The sequence below is a fragment of the Salvelinus sp. IW2-2015 genome, unplaced genomic scaffold, assembly GCF_002910315.2.
Source record: "Salvelinus sp. IW2-2015 unplaced genomic scaffold, ASM291031v2 Un_scaffold16556, whole genome shotgun sequence".
NCBI lineage: Eukaryota > Metazoa > Chordata > Actinopteri > Salmoniformes > Salmonidae > Salvelinus > Salvelinus sp. IW2-2015.
In genome coordinates this window covers 7,450-28,555 of record NW_019957643.1, presented here as the reverse complement: position 1 = coordinate 28,555, position 21,106 = coordinate 7,450, and the positions used below count along the sequence as shown (strand labels likewise).

Genomic DNA, 21,106 nt, shown 5'->3' with positions numbered 1-21,106 from the left:
GGGAGGACATGCCTGCCCAGTACGGATGATAGAAGCAATGTTTTATAAATTAGAAGCTGTTATATGCTGTTGAATAAAGATTTACAATGTTATATATTTGTATTTTGATTGACATGCTGATCACTGGTATTCCTTACCATCACTGACTTGGCATTCACATAAGTAATAGCCCATAAATGTAACCGTCAAATTACCCTTCGGTTTCCATCTATTAAGTTTTATCATTAGGTATCCCTCTCTTTAAAATATCTAGGTCCTTTATATATTTTGTTGCTCTCTAAATAAATAATACAATTCTAATCAAACTCAACCCCTCCATAAAACAATGTTTTTATTTGAAACATTTGTGATTATTTTCACAAAGTCATAACGAACACACAAGAAACAAAGAGAAAGTTTCTGCCCCTTTTTGAAACACTTCGCCCCCCCTCCCTTCATTCACCTATCATTGATTAATAGGTAGGTTTGTCCATGAATAGTTCATCGATCAGGGATGACGCCAGCACCTCCAGGATGACCAAAATAGAAAGTGTTTTTGGTGCTCTTGACGTTTGTTGTCCTGAGTAGACGCCGCCTCGATCTGGTCCTGGGTGGTGCATTTAGCCCTCAACTTATCATAGCCCTCGTCAGCAATGACTCCCTCTAGGAGTCTGTCATCCGTGTCCTTTCCCCTAAAATTAAACTTCAAATGTATTCACTCTCCCAGCTTCTCATTCACCCTTCAATTCTCTGATTAGAAATGGCTCCTGCTCTTTCAGGATCTCTAAGAAAATATCTTTGCTTTGGGCACATCCTGTCAGTGGCCCATCAAAGAGCTCCCTCATCTTCTACTGTTTGGTTCTTTCAGATCTCACGTCACTGTAGCCATTGTCAGTGATGACTCCACTCTTCAGGAGTCTGTCCAAGATGGGGTCTACCCTCTGCATCTCTGGATCAGGTCTGCTCGGTGGAGGTCCAACAAAATGCTTACTTTGTGAATCTGAGTCCTTTCGTCTCTGTAGTCCGGCTGGGGATTTAAAATGTTTTATTATCTTTGACTTTAACTGACATGGTGCATGTTAGTCAATGTTGAACACTGATCTTTTTGGCATAATATTTTTCTGACCTCTTCGTATTGTGTGATCAGAACGATTTTCCCTCCCACGTCACTGATTAGCTTCATTCTAAGTCAACATCTGCATCTTTTATGAACACTCTCAAAGAAGTTTGGTGTGTGTTGTCATATCTCAGCTTCATAATTCTGTGGAGGCAGTAGAGTGAGAGAGAGTTGTTTTTTTTGGTAGTTTTTTGTTATATATTAAAATTGCTATTGCTTTTTAATTAAGATTAACATTCTGTGGGAGCTTAAAACATACAGGGTTTAACTTCAGCAGAAGGAGACGTTGTGAGGCTGAACCAATCCTTCATCCGAAGGGACTTGACTGCTGCGGGCTTTCTGATACTCCGTGTCACCATAAGACTGCTCCTTTTTCTTCATTGCCTGAAGAACATAAGCCAACATGTCCTTGTCAAAACCATTCACACATGACATTTTGTTAGATTTTGTAGTTTGAAAGAGATTTCAATGAATGAATATATATAACATTTGTAAACTAAAGTACCCACGCTACCCCGAGAAGAAACTGCTGGGAGATGTTGACACAGCAACACTGACTGGAACGAACTACAAAAATCTCTGAAACTGGAAACACCTATCTCCCTCACCTAGCTTTAAGCACCAGCTGTCAGAGCAGCTCATAGATTACTGCACCTGTACATAACCCATCTACAATATTTAGCCCAAACAACTACCCTTTACCTACTGTATTTATTTATTAATTTATTTTGCTCCTTTGCACCCCATTATTTCTGTCTCTACTTGCACTTTTTCCACTGCAAACCAACCATTCCAGTGTTTTTTATTTATTTTTTTATTTTACTTGCTGTGTTGTACTCACTTCACCTCCATGGCCTTTTATATTTTTTATTTATTTATACATATATTTGTTTGCCTTCACCTCCCTTATCTCACCTCACTTGCTCACATTGTATATAGACTTATTTTTTTTTCACTGTATTATTGACTATATGTTTGTTTTACTCCATGTGTAACTATGTGTTTGTTGTATGTGTCGAACTGCTTTGCTTTATCTTGGCCAGGTCGCAATGTAAATGAAAACGTGTTCTCAACTGGTCTACTACCTGGTTAAATAAAGGTTAAATAAATAAATAAATAAAAAACACCCATATCGGACTCTAACCCTAAGGTTTCCTAACACCACAAGTCAACCAAAATTTCCTGCTTTTGGATGGAAAATAAACAGCTGTTTTTCCGCCTGTAGGAACTGTATAGGCACGTGCTTTACTCATTTTGGGTTCCGGTACAGTCAGTTAATTTAGGTGCGGCAGCTCCACAATACTTTTGAGCTAATATTCTATAAGAGCAACAGGATCTCAATAGTAGAACATTTGATGTGCTGGTAGTCAGCTCCGGTGAGCTCCTTACAAGTCAAACACTGAATAGGAGCTTGGCTACACTGTATATTAAATGTCAATTTTCTAAATCCACTGGTATTATCTGCATTGATAACATTGAGAGATGATTTAACCACAGAGGAGAACAATAAGTGGAAATAACCTGTTCTACAGAAGAATCACAGGGCACCAGATATGCATGTAGCGTGAGGAATGCTGCCTTGGCCTGGTAGAGCAGCAAGTCACAGTGGGCTTTCACCGGAAAGCCAGATCTCACGAGAACTCCTTTTGGAGAGAAGGTTGGATGGAGGATCTTGACGTGGAAGCGGGTGACTTCATCCACTTGTTTTACGGACACACCACAGTCTTCTACATGTAGAACTCTCACTTTCTCTTTAAAGGAGGGATCATYGCCTGCAGAGATAAAAACAGGCACATTTGCATAAACATCAGGTTGACATCAACAACAAGGCTTTTTAAAAGTAGTTTGCATCAGTTATATTTGAATTATAAACATATACGCCCATACCAAAACAGGCAAAATGTGGCAGATGCACTTCTTCCAGTTCTCCTGAAATGACTGTGACATCCAATAGGGGGCCACCTTGCTTGTACCCCAAGCTTTTCATCATTGCCCTGTGAGGTTCCCACGAGCTGAATTGATACTTCAGATTGACATGGTCTTTACATACCCACCGGAGCCCTGATACTCTGCACTCGTAGCGCCCAGGGGGAGACATGCTAGGGATGCCATGATAAGAAGACAGAATGGATTTAGTAAGTAAGTCATGTATTTAATTGTTTATCAGCAGTTGACAAACATCATAATGGTTACTTTACTTTGTTAAACTTTTCTGTAGATCCTCACATACTGTATTTCCTAAGTTTTTACAAGTAGTTCAACAAACGCTATGAAGTCAGACTTTCTTTAAATAATGGATCGGAGGTTTATTCAATCTAGTTACTGTTATCCTAAGACAGAATTGTTGGGTAGCAAAACTTAAAGCTTTTATCATACGATATATGGTGAGGGACTAATCCAATCCAGGAGTGTACCTGAACATTGGGCCTTCTTCAGTGAAGACTGCAGGTTCAACCTGAACCCARTTGGTAGATTCCTGAATAAGGGAACATTGATCTCTGATTATCACAGATTATCAAACTGTATTTATGACATCATTCTTAAAACATCGTAGTGTGAAGCGGTTGTACTTTGCACTTTGAAGGGTTTCTTTGCTTACTTGCCTTCACACTTTTTTAAACCTGCTTATTCTATACATTAATTTGCAATTTAATGAAGAATGGTTTCTGGTAGAAAAAAAGTTGCTAATATAACCATATAGGGTTCTTTGGTTGGTCCCCATAAGGAACCCTTTTTTGTCATAGAGAAATCCTTTGCATAGATGTTAGTGTTGTAGGGTTCTTCATAGAACCCCCTGTAAATGGTTCTACCTAGAACCCTCTATGAACGGATCTACTAAGAACCCTTTCATATATCATAAGTTTTCTTTGAGGCCTAGAATATGGTAGGAAACTCCTGGTTTACAGGCCACGTTAGGCCTGCAAGTCACATTATGCTCGCTTTCAAAGTGATGTGTAATTCCTATTGAATCCAGCCAGAGTGAGGATATCCAACAATTATAATTTTTATCACTTGCAACCTGCTTCAGACATCAAGTAGTGAAGAGATTGATAAATGAGAACTAAATCTAAACTTGAACAACCATCCCAGTAATGAGTGCAATAAATCCAACTACTAGCAGATTGGATTAGGTTAGGAAAATGTACGTTATTAATCTTTGTGTAGCATAAGATTAATTCAACCAATCAATGTACATGCAAAAACACAGATATTAAAACAAACAATTCTGAAAATCAACCTGCAATAGAGCATACTGGGAAATATGATTATGATTGGCGTGGTTTTGAATGTTATACTCTACATAGAGTAAAAATGACAACCACACTCTGGTTATTAATATCAACACTGGAGTTATTTTACACCACTATGTCAGTTACATGTAAAATGATTATGGGAATACCAGATATATATATGCACAAATATTCCCATATAGGTTTGCTCACCTATCTCTTTTAACTTTTCAGATTACTCAAACTCCTGATGTTAAAGTTTAAACACTGAGTTAAACACAAATGCTCAAGCACTATGTAAATTATAGAAATTACAATAAATATGCTTATTCAGATTCAGAAGCTTCTTGCCTTCCAAAGAATCGTTCTTGCCTTAAAAAAAAACAACAAAAAAACCTTTTCTTCCAAAAACAGTTCTWAGCATGTTAAAGGTTCTAGGTAGAACCCTTTGCCTTATAAAGAGTCCTTGTCTACCAAAAAGGGTTCTTCAGATGAAAAAGGTTCTTGGTAGAACCCTATCCCTCTGCAAAGAACGCTTTTGTAATCATTTTTTCTAAGAGGGCAGCTGCCAGCTGGGTAATTCCATGTGAAAATAGACAAAATGTACAATTTCCCCAACATATTTCTTTATTGTCATGTAAACTATGTTATATTCATGAATAAAGAGCACAGTCAACATAGTTTGTGGTAAAACGTTTCATTTGTCAAAAACCTATCTACTACTATTATACACTCTATGAATACTGYAACAAACATTAGCTCACCATCACATTGGCACATGTTGGGCAACTTCTCACAGCCCCTGGGGACAGACACATCAATCAGAATATCAACCACACCAAGCATTAACCTCAGTGATAATACAGTGGTGTTAATTTCCTGGTACACAAAGCATTTTAAAATCAATGATATCACAAATACAATAACAATGATATTTAGTGCAAATAATGATCTCCATGAGATGAGTCACAAATGCTCCCAGAGTCACTGTCTCCCCTGTGTAGATTGGTGGGTTTGGACGTCCCGTGTCATTATATTGTGTATTAGCACATTAAAATATCAAGAACTTGAACATGAGTGAGAGAATATAGAGATACAAATTTGAAAAAGAACTGTCTTACCGTCTTTAATCAATTTGATGTCCGGTACTTCCAACATTTTACGAGGCTCCTCCTCTTTAATCCTATCYGAATGGGATGGGTAGTGGATGCCGTAGGCCACAGGACCTCTAATGGTGAAGCCAAGGTAGAAGCAGACGCCTCCGGACTTCCAAACTTTGCTTTGTTCTTCGGCAGAAACTTCAATCTCCTTGCCATCAACGCGCGCAAACACCCTGCGCTGTCTAACCACTCCATTGACTGGAAGAAGAAGGTCCTGGACACTGGGTTCTCTCCACACCTCACCACTCTCCTCTACCAATAGGTTGTCTATTTTTGATCTATGAACCAGTCTGCTCAAACCCTCACCCCGTCCCAGGAAAATAAGGGGGCGAAGGTACCTTAAGCGAAGATGCTTCTTGTATGTATTTTTGTAGGAGTCTTGCATCTCCAGAACACATTTGTTGAGGTCCATATTGAAATCCATTTTCTTATGCTCCTCGGGCCAAAACAGCAAAAGGACTAAGAAGTAAAACTCTGGGGTTTGGTTACCRARATTAGCCAAAAGATTTCTCTCCAGAATGCTTCTTAGGATTGGCAAAGGGGTAAGCATTGGAGATGCTGTTTCCACTTCGCTTAAGATGATGTTGGCAAGGATTAAGTTTTGGGAAGCGTTATTCTCACCACCACCATCTTTCTTTTTTTCCCAATCCTTTTTTATTTCCTCCCAAAAGTGCATTTTATCATAGCCCTTGTCAAGACAGCGAAGCATTTCCTCTTTGAGCTTCTGGAGGGGTACATCTATTGCAGACTCTGAGTGTATAGGTGTGCATGTCCCCACATATTTGCAGTAGCAGTTCTTGACATCAGTCTGAAAGTAATGTGGTTCATCTTTCTCTATGCTGTGCTTGGAGTAAGTCAAGTAACTGTCAAAAAACTCACATTTCCTCTCCACCTCATCCCTGAGGCTGATGATGAGTGGCTTGTACTTGAAGAGCTTTTTCTGTCCGATTGATACAAAGGAGTCAGCGGATATTTCCATGGTAAGGACCTTTTGCCAGTTTTTATCAAGCGAGACAAGTGATTCAAAAACAATGTTGGCAACCTGTAGATAACTAAATAGTCCTCTGTTGTTAAAGATGTTTGTGACTTTGGTCATACCATCATCTTGCAWGTCTGCTCCTTGCTCATTTTCAGCAGCCCTTTCCTCATCTTTGAAAGCCTCAAAGGCCTTTTCTGCCAGTTCCAAGATGTCTTGTGCAGAGATGGAAGGATCACGGACCTTGCTCTTCAAATGGTTCTTGTAYACTTGCCCCAGTGTATCAGCAACAAATGAACTGTTAGGATCTCTTTCTTTTGCTATTTTTGCCCACTTCTCCGCTTTAAAATAGGCCCTTCTCTCAATGTAAAGAAAACGAGCAAGATTTTGAGGAAGAAATGGGTTTTGCTTGAATATCTCTGAAGCTAATTGTAAAACAGATACAACATTGCTTTTGGTTTCTTCGCCTTCAATATCTTGAATCAACCTGGAAAACGTGTCTTTTCGCTCTTCTCCAATTTCCCTTTTCGTTAACATGTCTTGAACTAAAAATTGTTGTACCTCTTCTCTACAAAATTCAGTCAGAAAGTTCCTTGCTGTATCACTCCTGGTCACACCTGCCATAGCCAGTACCTTAACACACTGCTGTGCAATCAGTGAGTGAGCCATGCAGACATGTTTGTCTTGTCCCTGTCGAGCAGGGAATGTCACTATCAGATGAGTGAAAGGCTCCATTCGCTGCTCAAAGGAAGGACCTCCATAAATGGGATCTGGAGGACCAAGGAATGCCTGACATTGAGACTGCAGAAGGTGGGAGCCAGGGACGTAGGCATTCACCAGTGATAAGAATGCAAGAAGCTGGGAATTTTTAGATCTTCTATTTTTCCTGACATCTAAAAAGGCACATGTTTCTTTAACATAATCTCCACTGAAATTGGATTGCATTATGTTAAAGCCATGAAACTGTTTGTGTTCATTAATGTAGCTTCGACTGATCTCAATCTGTTTCTCCTCAAACTGTTGTTTCTCTGCTTCAGAAAGTTCCGTCCTGAGAATAATATGTCTTGAGTTGTTATGGTCCTCTTGTTTGATAACTGCCTTACGCACACAGTTTAAAATGATGACCACAGGCCTGTTGGTCTTAATGTTTTTCTCTGCAGTCTCTTTCATGATGGCATCCTGCAGATTCTCCAGAATACGCTCATCTTCCAGCAGTAAGAGCACAGTGTTCTGCKGGCCTTGATCGCCTGCAGTGAAAAGGTGAATCACCTGCTTGGCGATAGCGGTGATATCTGAGGTAGCACCTGTTAGAACAGCACATCTGAGCTTTTTACGCATATCCCAGAGCACCTGCTTGGCCAGAGTGGTTCCTCCRCTGCCTGGCTGATGCAGCAGATTCATGGTAGAAGTCAGGTCGCCCTTACTCCGTTTCATAATATTTTCTATCAGCTCAGTGTATCCGTCTCTTTTGATAAAGGGGGTTGTTTTATCAGCTGACGTTGCCCTTTCAGCCCAGTAGAAGTTAAGCCATTGAGGTGGGGCTCCTCTGTAAAAATCTACCTCGGTCTCCTTAGCTACTGCGGAGTCTATGTCCTCTTCTTCAAATGCATTTGCGTACAAAACATCCAGAAGTGAAATGGAATCCCTGATTTGACTTCCAACAAAACTTTCACGAYGACGGGCATTGGACAGGGATGACCCCTTGTTGTGTGCCATCTTTGTTGTCTCCGGTCCAAAGCTTAACCAGTGTTCTGAATATTAGTTGTACTTTATCACCACATGATGGACTCTGAGAAAGGAGATGTTGAAGGTCATTAATGGTTATAAACAAAAGGCTGATTACAATATATCTTTGAATTTGTTGGAGTTTCATTTATATAGCTGATAAGTTGGACATTGGTTGGATTTATCTACTGACACTGCATGGCGCTGACAAATACAGACTATGTTTTGCTTCTTGTTGCTACTCTCTCTAATAAATAGGCATCTATTGTAGCAACCCAACACCTAGCGACCTTGTGAAGAGGTTTGGATCTCTTCATGTAATGGCTAAGGTGTTGGGTTGAATGTCGTCGGACCCGGGGTCATGTCCCGGGCAGGGCTACCCCCGAWCTCAGTGCATTGGTGTCAGAAGTTGGATGGCACCTGAGGCCATCGGAGGGGCATGTACACATGAGGGACGTGGTATAGGGAAGCATGGGGACACACTSTCCCAAGGAACGGGTAAGTGTTGTGAACTTAAACCAACATCTAACGATGGCTGGGTTGACAGTCATGTGACTGTCCGGAAATCCAGACATGTTTTGTGCTAAAGTTCCACTCCTTGAGCTCCGTGTCGTACATTAGCAAGAAAAAGTATGTGAACCCTTTGGAATTACCAGGATTTATGCATAAATTGGTAATAAAATTTGATCTGACATTCATCTAAGTCACAACAATAGACACACACAGTGTGTTTAAACTGATAGCACACAAACTATTTTAAGTTTTCATGTCTTTATTGAACACACCATGTAAACACTCACAGTGCAGGGTGGAAAAAGTATGTGAACCCTTGGATTTAATAACTGGTTGACCCTCCTTTGGAAGCAATAACCTCAACCAAACATTTTCTGTAGTTGCAGATCAGACTTGCACAACGGTCAGGAGGAATATTGGACCATTACTCTTTACAAAACTGTTTCAGTTCAGCAATATTCTTGTGATGTCTGGTGTGAACCTCTCTCTTGAGGTCATGTCACTGCATCTCAATCGGGTTGAGGTCGGGACTCTGACTGGGCCACTCCAGAAGGTGTATTTTTGATTTGGGTCATTGTCCTGTTGCAACACACAAATTCTGTTGACATTCAACTGGCGGACAGATAGCCTTACATTCTCCTGCCAAAGTCTTTGATACTTGGGGAATCTCCATTTTTTCGTCGATTATCAGCAATGACCTGTCAACAGGCCCATGATTTTGGCAGACCCACAACACACAGAGCGTCCCGAAAGCAACAGCGAAAGCAAAGAGCAGCCTTCAAACCATGAATAGAGTAATCACCGCCTATTCACCACGCATAACTGTCTACGACGTGTGGAATATAGCGTTTTGTGCACTGTTGGTGTCTGTGCCTTTTTTTTCTCCACACAATAGTGCTGTGTGTTCCTTCACAAACAACTCAACTTTAGTTTAATCTGTCCACAGAATATTTTGCCAGTGGCGCTGTGGAACATCCAGGTGCTCTTTTACGAACTTCAGATGTGCAGCAATGGTTTTTTGGACAGCAGTGGCTTCTTCCGTGTGGCTCCCATGAACACCATTCTTGTTTAGTGTTTTACGTATCGTAGACTCGTCAACAGAGATGTTAGCATGTTCTAGAGATTTCTGTAAGTCTTTAGCTGACACTGTAGGATTCTTCCTAACCTCATTGAGCATTCTGCACTGTGCGCTTGCAGTGCATCTTTTGCAGGACGGCCAGTCCTAGGGAGAGTAGCAACAGTGCTAACTCTCTCCATTTATAGACAATTGTTTTACAGTGGACTGATGAACATCAAGGCTTTTAAGAGACACTTTTGTAACCCTTTCCAGCATTATGCAAGTCAACAATCTTGATCTTAGGTCTTCTGGGTCTGTTTTGTTCGAGGCATGGTTCACATCAGGCAACGCTTGTGCATAGCAAACTCAAATTTTGTGAGTGTTTTGTAAGGGCACGGCAACTCTAACCAACATCTCCAATCTCATCTCATTGATTGGACTCCAGGTAGCTGACTCCTGACTCCAGTTAGCTTTTGGAAAAGTCATTAGCCTTGGGGTTTCCAACCTACACTGTGAAATTTTAACTGATGTATTCAAAATAGACAAGAGGAATACACTCATTTGTGGTTATTAGTTTTAGCACACTGTGTGTGTCTATTGTTGTGACTTAGATGAAGTCAGATCAAATTTTACGACCAATTTATGCAGAAATCCAGGTAATTCCAAGGGTTCACATACTTTTCTCGCCATGTATGTCAAACATTTGTTAAGACAAGTAGTGGAATGTTGGCACAAACAGACTGGTCCCTTAGCTAGATCTGAGGGATGATCTAAATTAATAAAACACATAATCTTGTTTAGCATCTTAACCCTCTCTATGAAATGTTTATGCCTACCGCAATGGTTATAGGGCCTTTACCAACTTTGAATATATAATGGTCATCAATCGATTTAATCTAATTGTTCTCATCAATCGTATTATAAGCTATCTAGCATATGTGAGATATTATGTGAATATGTGCAGGATCGTGACATCATCATTTAATCATATGTTTGAGCATAACATAAAGTTCGCTTGCTCACCATCAAGGATTATTATATAAATATGTAGATAAATCCAACTGAACATAGTAAGTATAAACCTGTAAATGTGTAGACTTGACCTTTGAAAAAACGTCAGAATTATGTCATAATCCACTATCGTAAATCCAACATTAAATGATTACGTTATAGACCAAACTGAAATTAAATCCCCGACTAAGTCCGTGGAGCAGATGGAACTATCAAAGCAGAAGATACAGTACATGTACTTTGAATGTTGTTGATATTTGTGTTGTGTTGACAACCAAACATAATTCAGTATCACTTTTGCAATATAACTAATAGCCTATTAAAACTTGTTGACAAGTTAACAAATGATATGTTGGATTCACATCTCCAACTGAACAACATTTATTTTTTAATTATCCAAGCAGTAATAATGTCAATCTGCTTCAAATGTTGATAATTGGTTACGTTCAATAGTTTTTTTATTGTTATTTTAGTATGTAATCAGGGGCTTAGACATAGCTTAAGAGGCGATGATTGTAGGCTTCCATCAATGTAATTGTCTGCATCATTTCAATCCCCCATATATTTTGGGGGTAAATATAAATTATTATTATATATATAATACACATACCCACATATATATAATATACATATATACACATACATTATATATATATATTTAAAATATATTTCCTTTATTATTTTGCCACTGTTCTTCAACTCAGTGAAGAAGCAAGACTCCGGGATGCTGGTTTCCTGACATGGAGTGCAAAGAAAGCCATATCTGCAGACTGGCCAATAAAAAAAAGATTAAGATGGCAAAGAACACAGACACGGACAGAGGAACTCTGCCTAGAATTCCAGCATCCCGGTGTTTGCTCTTCACTGTTGACCGTTGAGACTGGTTTTTTGCGGGTACAATTTAATGAAGCTGCCAGTTGAGGACTGCCAAGCATCGGCTGGAGTGGGTAAAGCTCGCCGCCAATTGGACTCTGGAGCAGTGGAACGCCTTATCTGGAGTAATGAATCACGTTTCACCATCGGGCATTCCGAAGAACGATTTGGTTTGGCGGATTCCGGTAGAATGCTACCTGCCCGAATGCATTGTGCCAACTGTAAAGTTTGGTGGAGGTCTAAGGGTGTTTTTCATGTTCGGGCCTAGGCCCCTTAGTTCTAGTGAAGGGAATCTTAACACTACATCATAGACGATTCTGTGCTTCCAGCTTTTTGTGGCAACAGCTTGGGAGGGTTTCCGTTTCAGCATGACAATGCATGACAATGCCCCGTGCTCAAAGCGAGGTCCAAACAGAATAGTTTGTTGTGATCAGTGTAGAAAAACTTGACTGGCCTGCCAAGAGCCCTGACCTTAACCCCATTGAACACCTTTGGGATGAATTGGAATGGACTACAGGCCAGGCTATTCGCCCAACATCAGTGCCCAACCTCATCAATGCTCTTTTGGCTGAATAGAAGCAGCAATTGTCCGAAATCTAGTGGAAAGCCTTCCCAGAAGAGTTGAGGCTGTTATAGCAGCAAAGGGGGTCAACTCCATATTAATGCCACACAGAGCTACAGAAGTGTTTGTCAGACCAGGAGACATCTGAAAATTGGTCTTGAAATCGTCTGTAGTGTCCGAATAGTTTGATAATAAATGACCACCATCGAAAGGTGAGACTCTCATGACAGTACGTTGGTTGTTTTGCTCTAGGATGCCCTAGAGCCTCATAAGACTCGTCTGAAAGTAGCCAGGTACCAGTTTAAAAATGAATGGAAGTACATTGCATTCGGAAAGTATTCAGATTCACATTTTACTACATTACAGCCTTATTCTAAACTGGATTAAATAAGTAAACTTCCTCATCAATCTACACACAATAACCATAATGAACAAAGTGAAAACAGGTTAAGAATTTTGCAAATTGATTAAAAATAACGTATTTACATAATATTGAGACCCTTTGCTACTAGACTTGAAATTGATCTCAGGTGCATCCTGTTTCCATTGATCATCCTTGAGATGGTTGTACAACTTGATTGGAGACCACCTGTGGCAAATTCAATTGATTGGACATGACTTGGAAAGGCACACACCTGTCTATATAAGGTCCCACAGTTGACAGTGCATGTCAAGAGACAAAACCAAGCCACGAGGTGGAAGGAATTGTCCGTAGAGTCCGAGACAGGATTGTGGTCAAGGCACAGATCTTGGGAAGGGTACCAACAATTGTCTGCAGCATTGAAGGGCAAGAACACATTGGTCTCCATCATTCTTAAATGGAAGAAGTTTGGAACCACCAAGACACTTCCTAGAGCTGGCCACCCGGCCAAACTGAGCAATCGGGGGAGAAGGTCCTTGGTCAGGGAGGTGACCAAGTACCCGATGGTCACTCTGACAGGGCTCTAGAGTTCTTTGTGGAGATGGGAGAACTTACAGAGGAACACTGTCTCTTCAGCACCACCATTCAGGTCTTTATGATAGTGACCAGATGGAAGCCACTTCTCAGTTAAAGGCACATGGCACTCGCTTGGATTTTGCCTAAAGGCATGTAAAGGACTCTCAGACCATGAGAAACATAATTATTTGGCCTGAATGCCAAGCGTCACGTACTTGATGAAAACCTGCTCCAAAGCGCTCAGGACCTCAGACTGGGGCGAAGGTTCAACCTTCCCAACATGAAAATGCTTAAGCAAACAGCCAAGACAACGCAGAGTGGCTTGGGACAAGTCTCTTGTCCCTGGCCCAACCAGAGCAAGGACTCAAACCCGATCAAACTTCTCTGGAGAAACTTGAAAATAGCTGTGCATCGACGCTCCCCATCCAACCTGCAGAGCTTGACAGGATTGCAGATTAGAATGAGCTAAACTCCCCAAATACAGGTGTGCCGACTTGTAGCATCATACCAAGAAGACTCAAGGCTGTAATCACTGCAAGTGTTCAAAGTACTGAGTAGAAAGAAGTCTGAATACTGATGTAAATGGGATATTTCATTTATTTATACATCTGCAACAATTTTGAAAACCTGTTTTTGCTTTGTTATTAATGGGGTATTGTGTGGTAGATTGTGAGGGGAAAACAACTATTGAAATCTATTTTAGAGTAGCGCTGTAACGTTACAAAATGTGGAAAAGTCAAGGGGTCTGAATACTTTCCAATGCACTGTATATATGGAAGTAGTTTAGTGCAAAAAATGGGTGAAATATGGGTCACAATGTTTTATATAATTTCCTGATTTTCTTATATCACTCAGACACTTCAAACAAATTTCCTGTTTGTTTTTTTGACATATCTGGTCCGCCTCCAATGGACGGGCCTCTGCACACAAGCCTACAGTAAATCATTCAGCCGACGCCATAGACAAAGAATACAGGGAAAGAAACACAATTTCGGCTACCTACCATAGGCTGCTATAGCCCACATAAATATTACGCTTGTCATTCTACTGGTTTTCATGGAATTTAGTGGTAATTAGGCCTAATAACTGAAACAGAAATATAAGTATTGTTCCATGTTTCATGAAGATGAAATAAAAAATCTCAGAAATGTTCCATACGCAGAAGAGTGTATCGCTCTATCAAATTTTGTGAACAAAATTGTTTACATCCTTGTTAGTGAGCATTTCTCCTTTGCAAGATAATCCATCCACCCTGACAGGTGTGGCAATATCAAGAAGCTGATTAAACAGCATGATCATTACACAGGTGACACTTGTGCTTGGGACACTAAATACCACTCTAAATGTGCAGTTTTTTCATACACACAATGCCACAGATGTCTTGAAATTTTCGGGAGTGTGTAATTGGCATGACTGACCTGCAAGGATTTCCACCAGAGCTGTTCGCCAGAGAATACATTTTTATTTATCTAACATAGACTCGCCTCCAAAAAAATGTTGTACGTCCAACGGCATTGTAACCCAGCAGCCTAGCTCCACATCCGGCTCTTCACCTGCAGGACCGTCTGAGACCAGCACCCTGACAAGTAATTTCTGTCTGTATAAACCCCTTTGTGGGGAAAACTCATTCTGAATGTCTGGGCCTGGCTCCCCAGTGGGTTGGGCCTTGCTCCCAAGTGGTTAGGCTATGCCCTCCCAGGCCACCCATGGCTGCGCCCCTGCCAGTCATGTGAAATCCATAGATTAGGCCTATTCATTTATTTCAAAATGACTGATTTCTTTATTTGAACTGTAACTCAGTAAAATCGTTATATTGTTGCATATTGGTGTTTATATTTTTGTTCAGTATGTTTGCGCCATGTATGAACATGTTATCATGCGTTTCCTCATGGACTAAGGCAAATTCAATGTTAATCAAATAATTGTTTTATAAAAATAATATTTTTTCTTCCTACAGGGGTCCTAAAAATCCAAATCAAATAGCAAAATGATCCATGGTATGACCATCTTAAATAATTCCATAGTGTTAGCTTAGCAGAAACTCCCATTAGACTTGTAGGGGTTAATTGATAAAAAATACATTGATTCTGTTAGAAGTTTGGCCCTGGTCCATATAGGCCAATAACCTCCAGTGTAAAGTTAATCAATCATCTTATAATTCTGCATGTTGTGACTAATGGCTCAATTCAATCCGTAATGCTGAAGTTCTGCGTTAAGCATTATTTGAATTTAAGGCAATGTTCCCGTGTTCGTGGAGACTACATTCACAGTAAATGCCTGCATGTGGTCCGCTCAACCACAAATTACCTTTACATTTCAAGTGCCCTATAGCACTGACGTTCGGCAAATACAAATGTATACAATACATAAATGGAAAATATAGGCATTGTCGTTACCTTTGTCTGTTTGAACGACGTTCTATCTTTTCACAGCCGAATCTGGAAAGGAACGCATGATATCACAGTTACATTATCTGTAAAACTTCAGAGAATCAATTACTTTTATCTGAAATAAGGTTAATCTAAAGGTACAACCTTTGTATTGCATGCATTTTCTGGTTAATAATCGTAGGTTGCTATTTTATTACCTGTCTTGGTACGTGTAATGCAATGGCTGACCCTTGATGATGTGTCCTTTTTATAGTCAAATTTCAGTTGAGCCACCCACATTCAAACCGGTTCAGGTTGATGTTTTCTTCCCTATGTAGTTAGTCTCTGTGCATCASTCTGTGCCAGGTTCCCAAGGTAAACTGGATGACCTGGACAGATTAGATGCCAGTGATGATTAACATGTCATTGTTAACTTAAGTTATATTTCACTGTAAATGATACAGAGTTGGATGGTTGTAAATGGTCGTTTGTTTCTTTTTCCTGTAAACTGTGCAGCAGTATCACAGGAAATGTAGACTGTACAGCAGTATCACAGTAAATACAGACTGTGCAGCAGTATCACAGTAAATGTAAACTGTGCAGCAGTATCACAGTAAATGTAAACTGTGCAGCAGTATCACAGTAAATGTAGACTGTGCAGCAGTATCACAGTAAATGCATGAAGGTATACATGTATTTCTAACAAAAATATGAAAGTTCCTGACTGTATAGCTTACTGGACTCCTCCACAGCCATATCAAGGGTACAAAAGATGGTTCCCTGATCAATTTGTTATAATACTGTATTTTCTATGTTTTTCATAGACTTGGAAGATTATCCCCCATTGTGACATATTCAAATAAACAAACCAATTATTCTGTTGTATAAAATACACATACAGATTTTAGACCTGAGGGGTTTACAACAAAGCAGGATCAGTGGGTTAGCCAGCTAATATGACTAAATATGCTTTACATATTATTTTGTGGCAGATGTACATGTTCCAGGAAATGGTGTGACAGAAAGAACACTGCAGTACGTGCCAAGTTCGCATTCCCAACCCACCTCTTTTCATCTTCACATCACTTCCACATAAGTGGAAACTTATAAATCATAGTCATTATGATGTAATAGGAATGTTAAGAGCACATTTTAACATTATTGGCAAGAATTGTAGTACTCATCATTGTATTCTCTACCAGAACGTTTGTTGGCCTTCTTTGATGTCATATAGGTTGATACATTGCTATGTTTTCATTTATAAAGTCTTTTTAACAAAAAGTCCCACTAGGCTACTAACCTCCTTGCTAAACTTTAGACATAGGAGTTACCACAGGGATGTCTAACTCTGGAAATTCCTTTGGTCTCTAATGAGTTAGCTATGTAAATCAGCAATTCGTTTTCTTGAACAATATTTGTGGAACAATCTTCGAAATGTTCTTACATCTGATTGAGGATCTTATTACTGACGAATGTGTTTGTTTTTTATGACCATGTTTTTCTTTCTGCTTACATTTTGTATTTACATTTCGATGTGTGTATTTCCGCGGCCTCCCAGAAGAACTTTAAGCTCGCCAACATCGCAGACGACTTCCGCTGCAGGGGACGGGTATGTGCTGTCTGGGGGCTGTATTCATGAAGTGTCTCAGTGGAGGAGTATTGATTTAGGATAAGTTTAGCCTKTTACATGGACAGGAGGGCCCTGATCCTAGATCAGCACTCCTACTCTGAGATRMTTGATACACACGGYCCCTGGTCACATTAGCTGTGGAGCGGTAGCTAAAAGCACCAAAGAAAAGTTTATATGAATWTTAAGGCCTATCACTCTGATGACCTTAGTTTAAGGAGTATTCATCTCTACAATAGCCTGCTCTACTGATTCATAGCCTATAGGCCCCACCCAACAAACACGCTACCTCTCTTCATTTCTCTATGATGTCCAGGCAGTATCGTCAAGACCACAACTACCAGACGGCAGCCCGACAACAGCCAAGACCCCCGTGTCCGTGCCGTGTGACTACTGCTCTCCAGGGGACACTAGCGAGGCAGGGAAAGGGGAACCTGGGGATGGAGTGGTGGTAGAGGTAGCGGTCAAGACGTGTCTGAAATGCGAGGTGTCCATGTGTCAGGTAAAGATCTGGGAGGCCCACACACGGAATAGTGCTATTCCCAAGAGCTTTTTTCAGCATCCATATTTCCAAATTCACCCGTGGTAAAGCACTATGGAGCAGAAATATTCCAATATTCTTATTCCGTTATCTAAGCACTCTTTTTGCACAGCACCAGTATTCTCAACACATTCAAGTGTTGGATGTGCATAACACTTTTTTAATTTTTTAAGCTTTGTTTTTATTTTACATTTTCAATCAGCAGGTAAGTCAAGACAAACATGAACTTTTTCTTCATTTTGTCCATTTCAGGAGCACGTGAAGCCCCACCTGGAGCTKCCTGCGTTTAGGGAGCACCCCCTGACTGAACCCCTGGGGGACCTGAGGAAGAGGAAGTGTCCCGAACACGATGAGATGTACCGCTACTACTGCATGGACGACCGGGTGTGTGTCTGCAACGCCTGTACCATCGAGGGGAGCCACGCCGGACACACCATCAAGACCCTGAAGAACACTATGAAGGATCTGAAGGTAAACAGCTCTAAAGTTATAAAACCTATAAAACAGTGAATAGGTTAATCACTGTGTTTAAGTCATGGGCACAACTTTCACTGGGGACAGGGGTGACATGCCCCCACCCCACACATTCTGAAATTGCATTTTTGTCCTAGGCAAATGTGTGCTTTAGGACCATGTGGACGCCTCTGAGCGTGTTGGAGTGTTTATCTGACTGGATACCCCCACTTCTAAAACCAAAATTGCACCCCTGGTTTAGGTTACATATCGTTATGGAAGAGTGGTAGAGTTAAGAGGTCTCTGTTTGTTGGTCTACTGGTCAGGAGGGGGATGTACAGGACTAAATGAAGCACTCTAAAAATGAAAGACCCTCACTTAGAACACACTCGCACACAAGAAGTATGTACTCCCTATTACTTTCGATCAAACAAAAGGTACACACACAAAGAACACACCTCTATACTCTAGACGAGGCCTCTACAGAATGGCAATTGATGAGTCTAGAACACAGGTGAATGTCATTGTCACTGCTGTTGTCTGACATGGTTGAGCGAATGAGAGACAATGAGTGAGTCCCAAATGTCACCCTATAACCTAAATAGTGGGAAGAGAGAGATCCCATAGGGCTCTGGTCAAAAGTAATGCACTATAACGGGAATAGGGTGCCATTCGGGACTGAGACAAAACATGATGTGATCTCACTGTTTGAATGAATTGTTCAAGCTGCTTCCGAACCAATGTGAAAAAGGGAGACATTTCTAGTTTAGTTCACCATTTACCCTCACTATAGTCTTGTTGTCATAGTGAATGTAACATCTCTGTCCCCTCCTTCAAACCCACTCTCTCCCTCTGTTTCTCACTCTCTCTCCCAAACTCACACTCTGTTCTCAGGGCTCTCTGGAGAACTAGCTACAGAAGGTGGACAGGAAGCTGAACAAAGCAGAGAAAAATCTCCAGGAACAGAAGGAACAAGAATGACTGAACAAGGTGATGTTGCTGATCTAGGATGAGGGCAGCCGGTGATTGTCAAGCAAATAAATACCGGTCTCACGGTAATTGACCGTTAATTAACATAAACACATTTCCCATCTCCTGGCTTCCACGCATAGCCTATAAGCCAATGATGCAGAACTTTGGAACATCTACATAAAAAGTTAATATAGCCTACACCATCACAATAAATCCATTATTTATTTTAGTCTAAAGAAAAATGATATGAAGAAAATGAAGTCTATTTCAGAAGAACAGAAGAGCATAATCTGAGTTGTCTTTATGTTAGGCCGTGATCTGGCTATGCCATATGGCTGTGGGCTACACTAGTTCATTTAGCAGACAAGATTTGTTTAGAATTCCGTGGCATTATTTTATAGTGTGAAAAATACAGTTGAACATTGCTGAATAAAATAGGAGTGTGCACATGGGGCTATTCTGTGTTGAGCGGTTAACAAAGAAACCGTTCCTCCTATATGCTTCATCTAGAGTTATTTATGCAACTTTAGTTGCTCTACATGTTTTGATTTTTAATACATTCTAAGTCGCATCAAAGGCATGAGCTCTGCTTTGTTTACTGCTCAGGCTGTACACACTTAATCAGTCTCTCATTCACAATTTAACAAGCACTTGATAATGCCTCGAATTTCCCGGCGGCATCCTCTTTGTGTGGCCGTAATGTCCCCTAAAAAAATCCATGCCTTTTTTGTCCGATGTGCCCTTGTGCTGAATATAATAATTATAATTCCCTTCTCCAGGCTTCATGCTCCAAAGCACCTCACTCACATGGCTCTCTCAGATTGCTCAATTCTTATTAGCCAATGCCCGTCACGTGATCGGGTCTTTCTCACAGGCTAGGTGCATATTGAAGACATTAGAATAACTGTCCACATTTACTTTTTGGCAGACTATTCTTGATTTAATCTTGTCTTTACATATACTAAATCATATAAGTGTGAAATTAGTTTTGATTTAGAATGGACCATTATCATGCACCTGTCTCGAAACAGGGTCAGCGGGAAAAAATACATGTCATCTATGCTCTTAAATAGCAAATGGAGGACGCTTTTCAYGTGGTTCATTTTCAGGCAGTTCAGGCAGTTGGCAAGTTTRGTAGGCTACTAATGAMCATCAGCAACAACAGAGTTTGGAGAAGCCTAATTACAGTGACTAAACTGTCACATGGAATTTGACTGCCATCATGACTTGTGACCACCCGTGTGGCGGTAATATGCTCACCGTAACAGCCCTATCTAGGATCAGTTTTGCATTTAAGATTGTAATGAACATGATTATGGACAGGTGTTCGCACCTGATCCTTGATCAGCACTCCTTTCCATAATGTAAGATGTCATGTATTTGTATTGTTTACAGAGCTGTATATTTTTATTTCCATAAAGGATGTGTTAAGAAGCAACAGCCATCAGGGGCTGTAACTTCTTCCATGTAGGCTGTCCCATTTGGTGGTAATAAGCGCGATCTTTGATCATGGTCAATCCTTTCGCACGACAAGATTAATTTTATCCGTCATACTCAATCATCAACACCGGTTCGGCCCAGCAACGGTGGCTTTTCGTAATTGTTTCTGAAGTAGACTCAGCATTCGGCAAATGCTAATTCACATCGGCTGCGGACATCATGTAACAAACAACAACAATCCCTGCAAGCTCCTGCACGTCATCTCTAGCTGACACCTAACTACGAGTATTTCCGTGTGTCACAATTTAAAACTTGCCCACAAGACAGTTCACAGAATTATCCATTAAAGAAATGTAGCCAACAATGATATCACTATACTAATTTAACCTAACTTAGATAGTTACATCAAGATTCTTAACATTTTGCCTCCAAGAATTGGCAGTCTCTTTCCAGATCATCATCGGCATTTGTATTCTTTATGATAAGCCACAGTACTTAGCAGCTCAGAATTAGCATTTGCATCTTGTTTTGGGGGTGGGGGGGTTCGGGAGGTGGGGGGTGAAC

At 40.5% G+C, this 21,106-nt stretch overlaps 1 protein-coding gene and 1 pseudogene across 1 annotated transcript; one reads left to right on the top strand and one right to left on the bottom strand.

The window, feature by feature from the left end:
* Positions 1 to 1,363: 1,363 nt before the first annotated feature.
* On the bottom strand, positions 1,364 to 15,581 carry LOC112080881 (sterile alpha motif domain-containing protein 9-like). Its single transcript, XM_024146809.2, has 7 exons — positions 15,537 to 15,581; positions 5,448 to 8,251; positions 5,091 to 5,128; positions 3,511 to 3,572; positions 2,984 to 3,195; positions 2,618 to 2,868; positions 1,364 to 1,480 (listed from the first exon to the last, which is right to left on the bottom strand). The coding sequence occupies exons 2-7, from the start codon at positions 8,176 to 8,178 to the stop codon at positions 1,367 to 1,369; spliced, it is 3,408 nt and encodes a 1,135-aa protein (XP_024002577.1). The 5' UTR covers positions 8,179 to 8,251; positions 15,537 to 15,581; the 3' UTR covers positions 1,364 to 1,366.
* The window catches only part of LOC112080880 (E3 ubiquitin/ISG15 ligase TRIM25-like), an 11,556-nt pseudogene continuing 1,958 nt past the window's right edge, over positions 11,509 to 21,106 (top strand).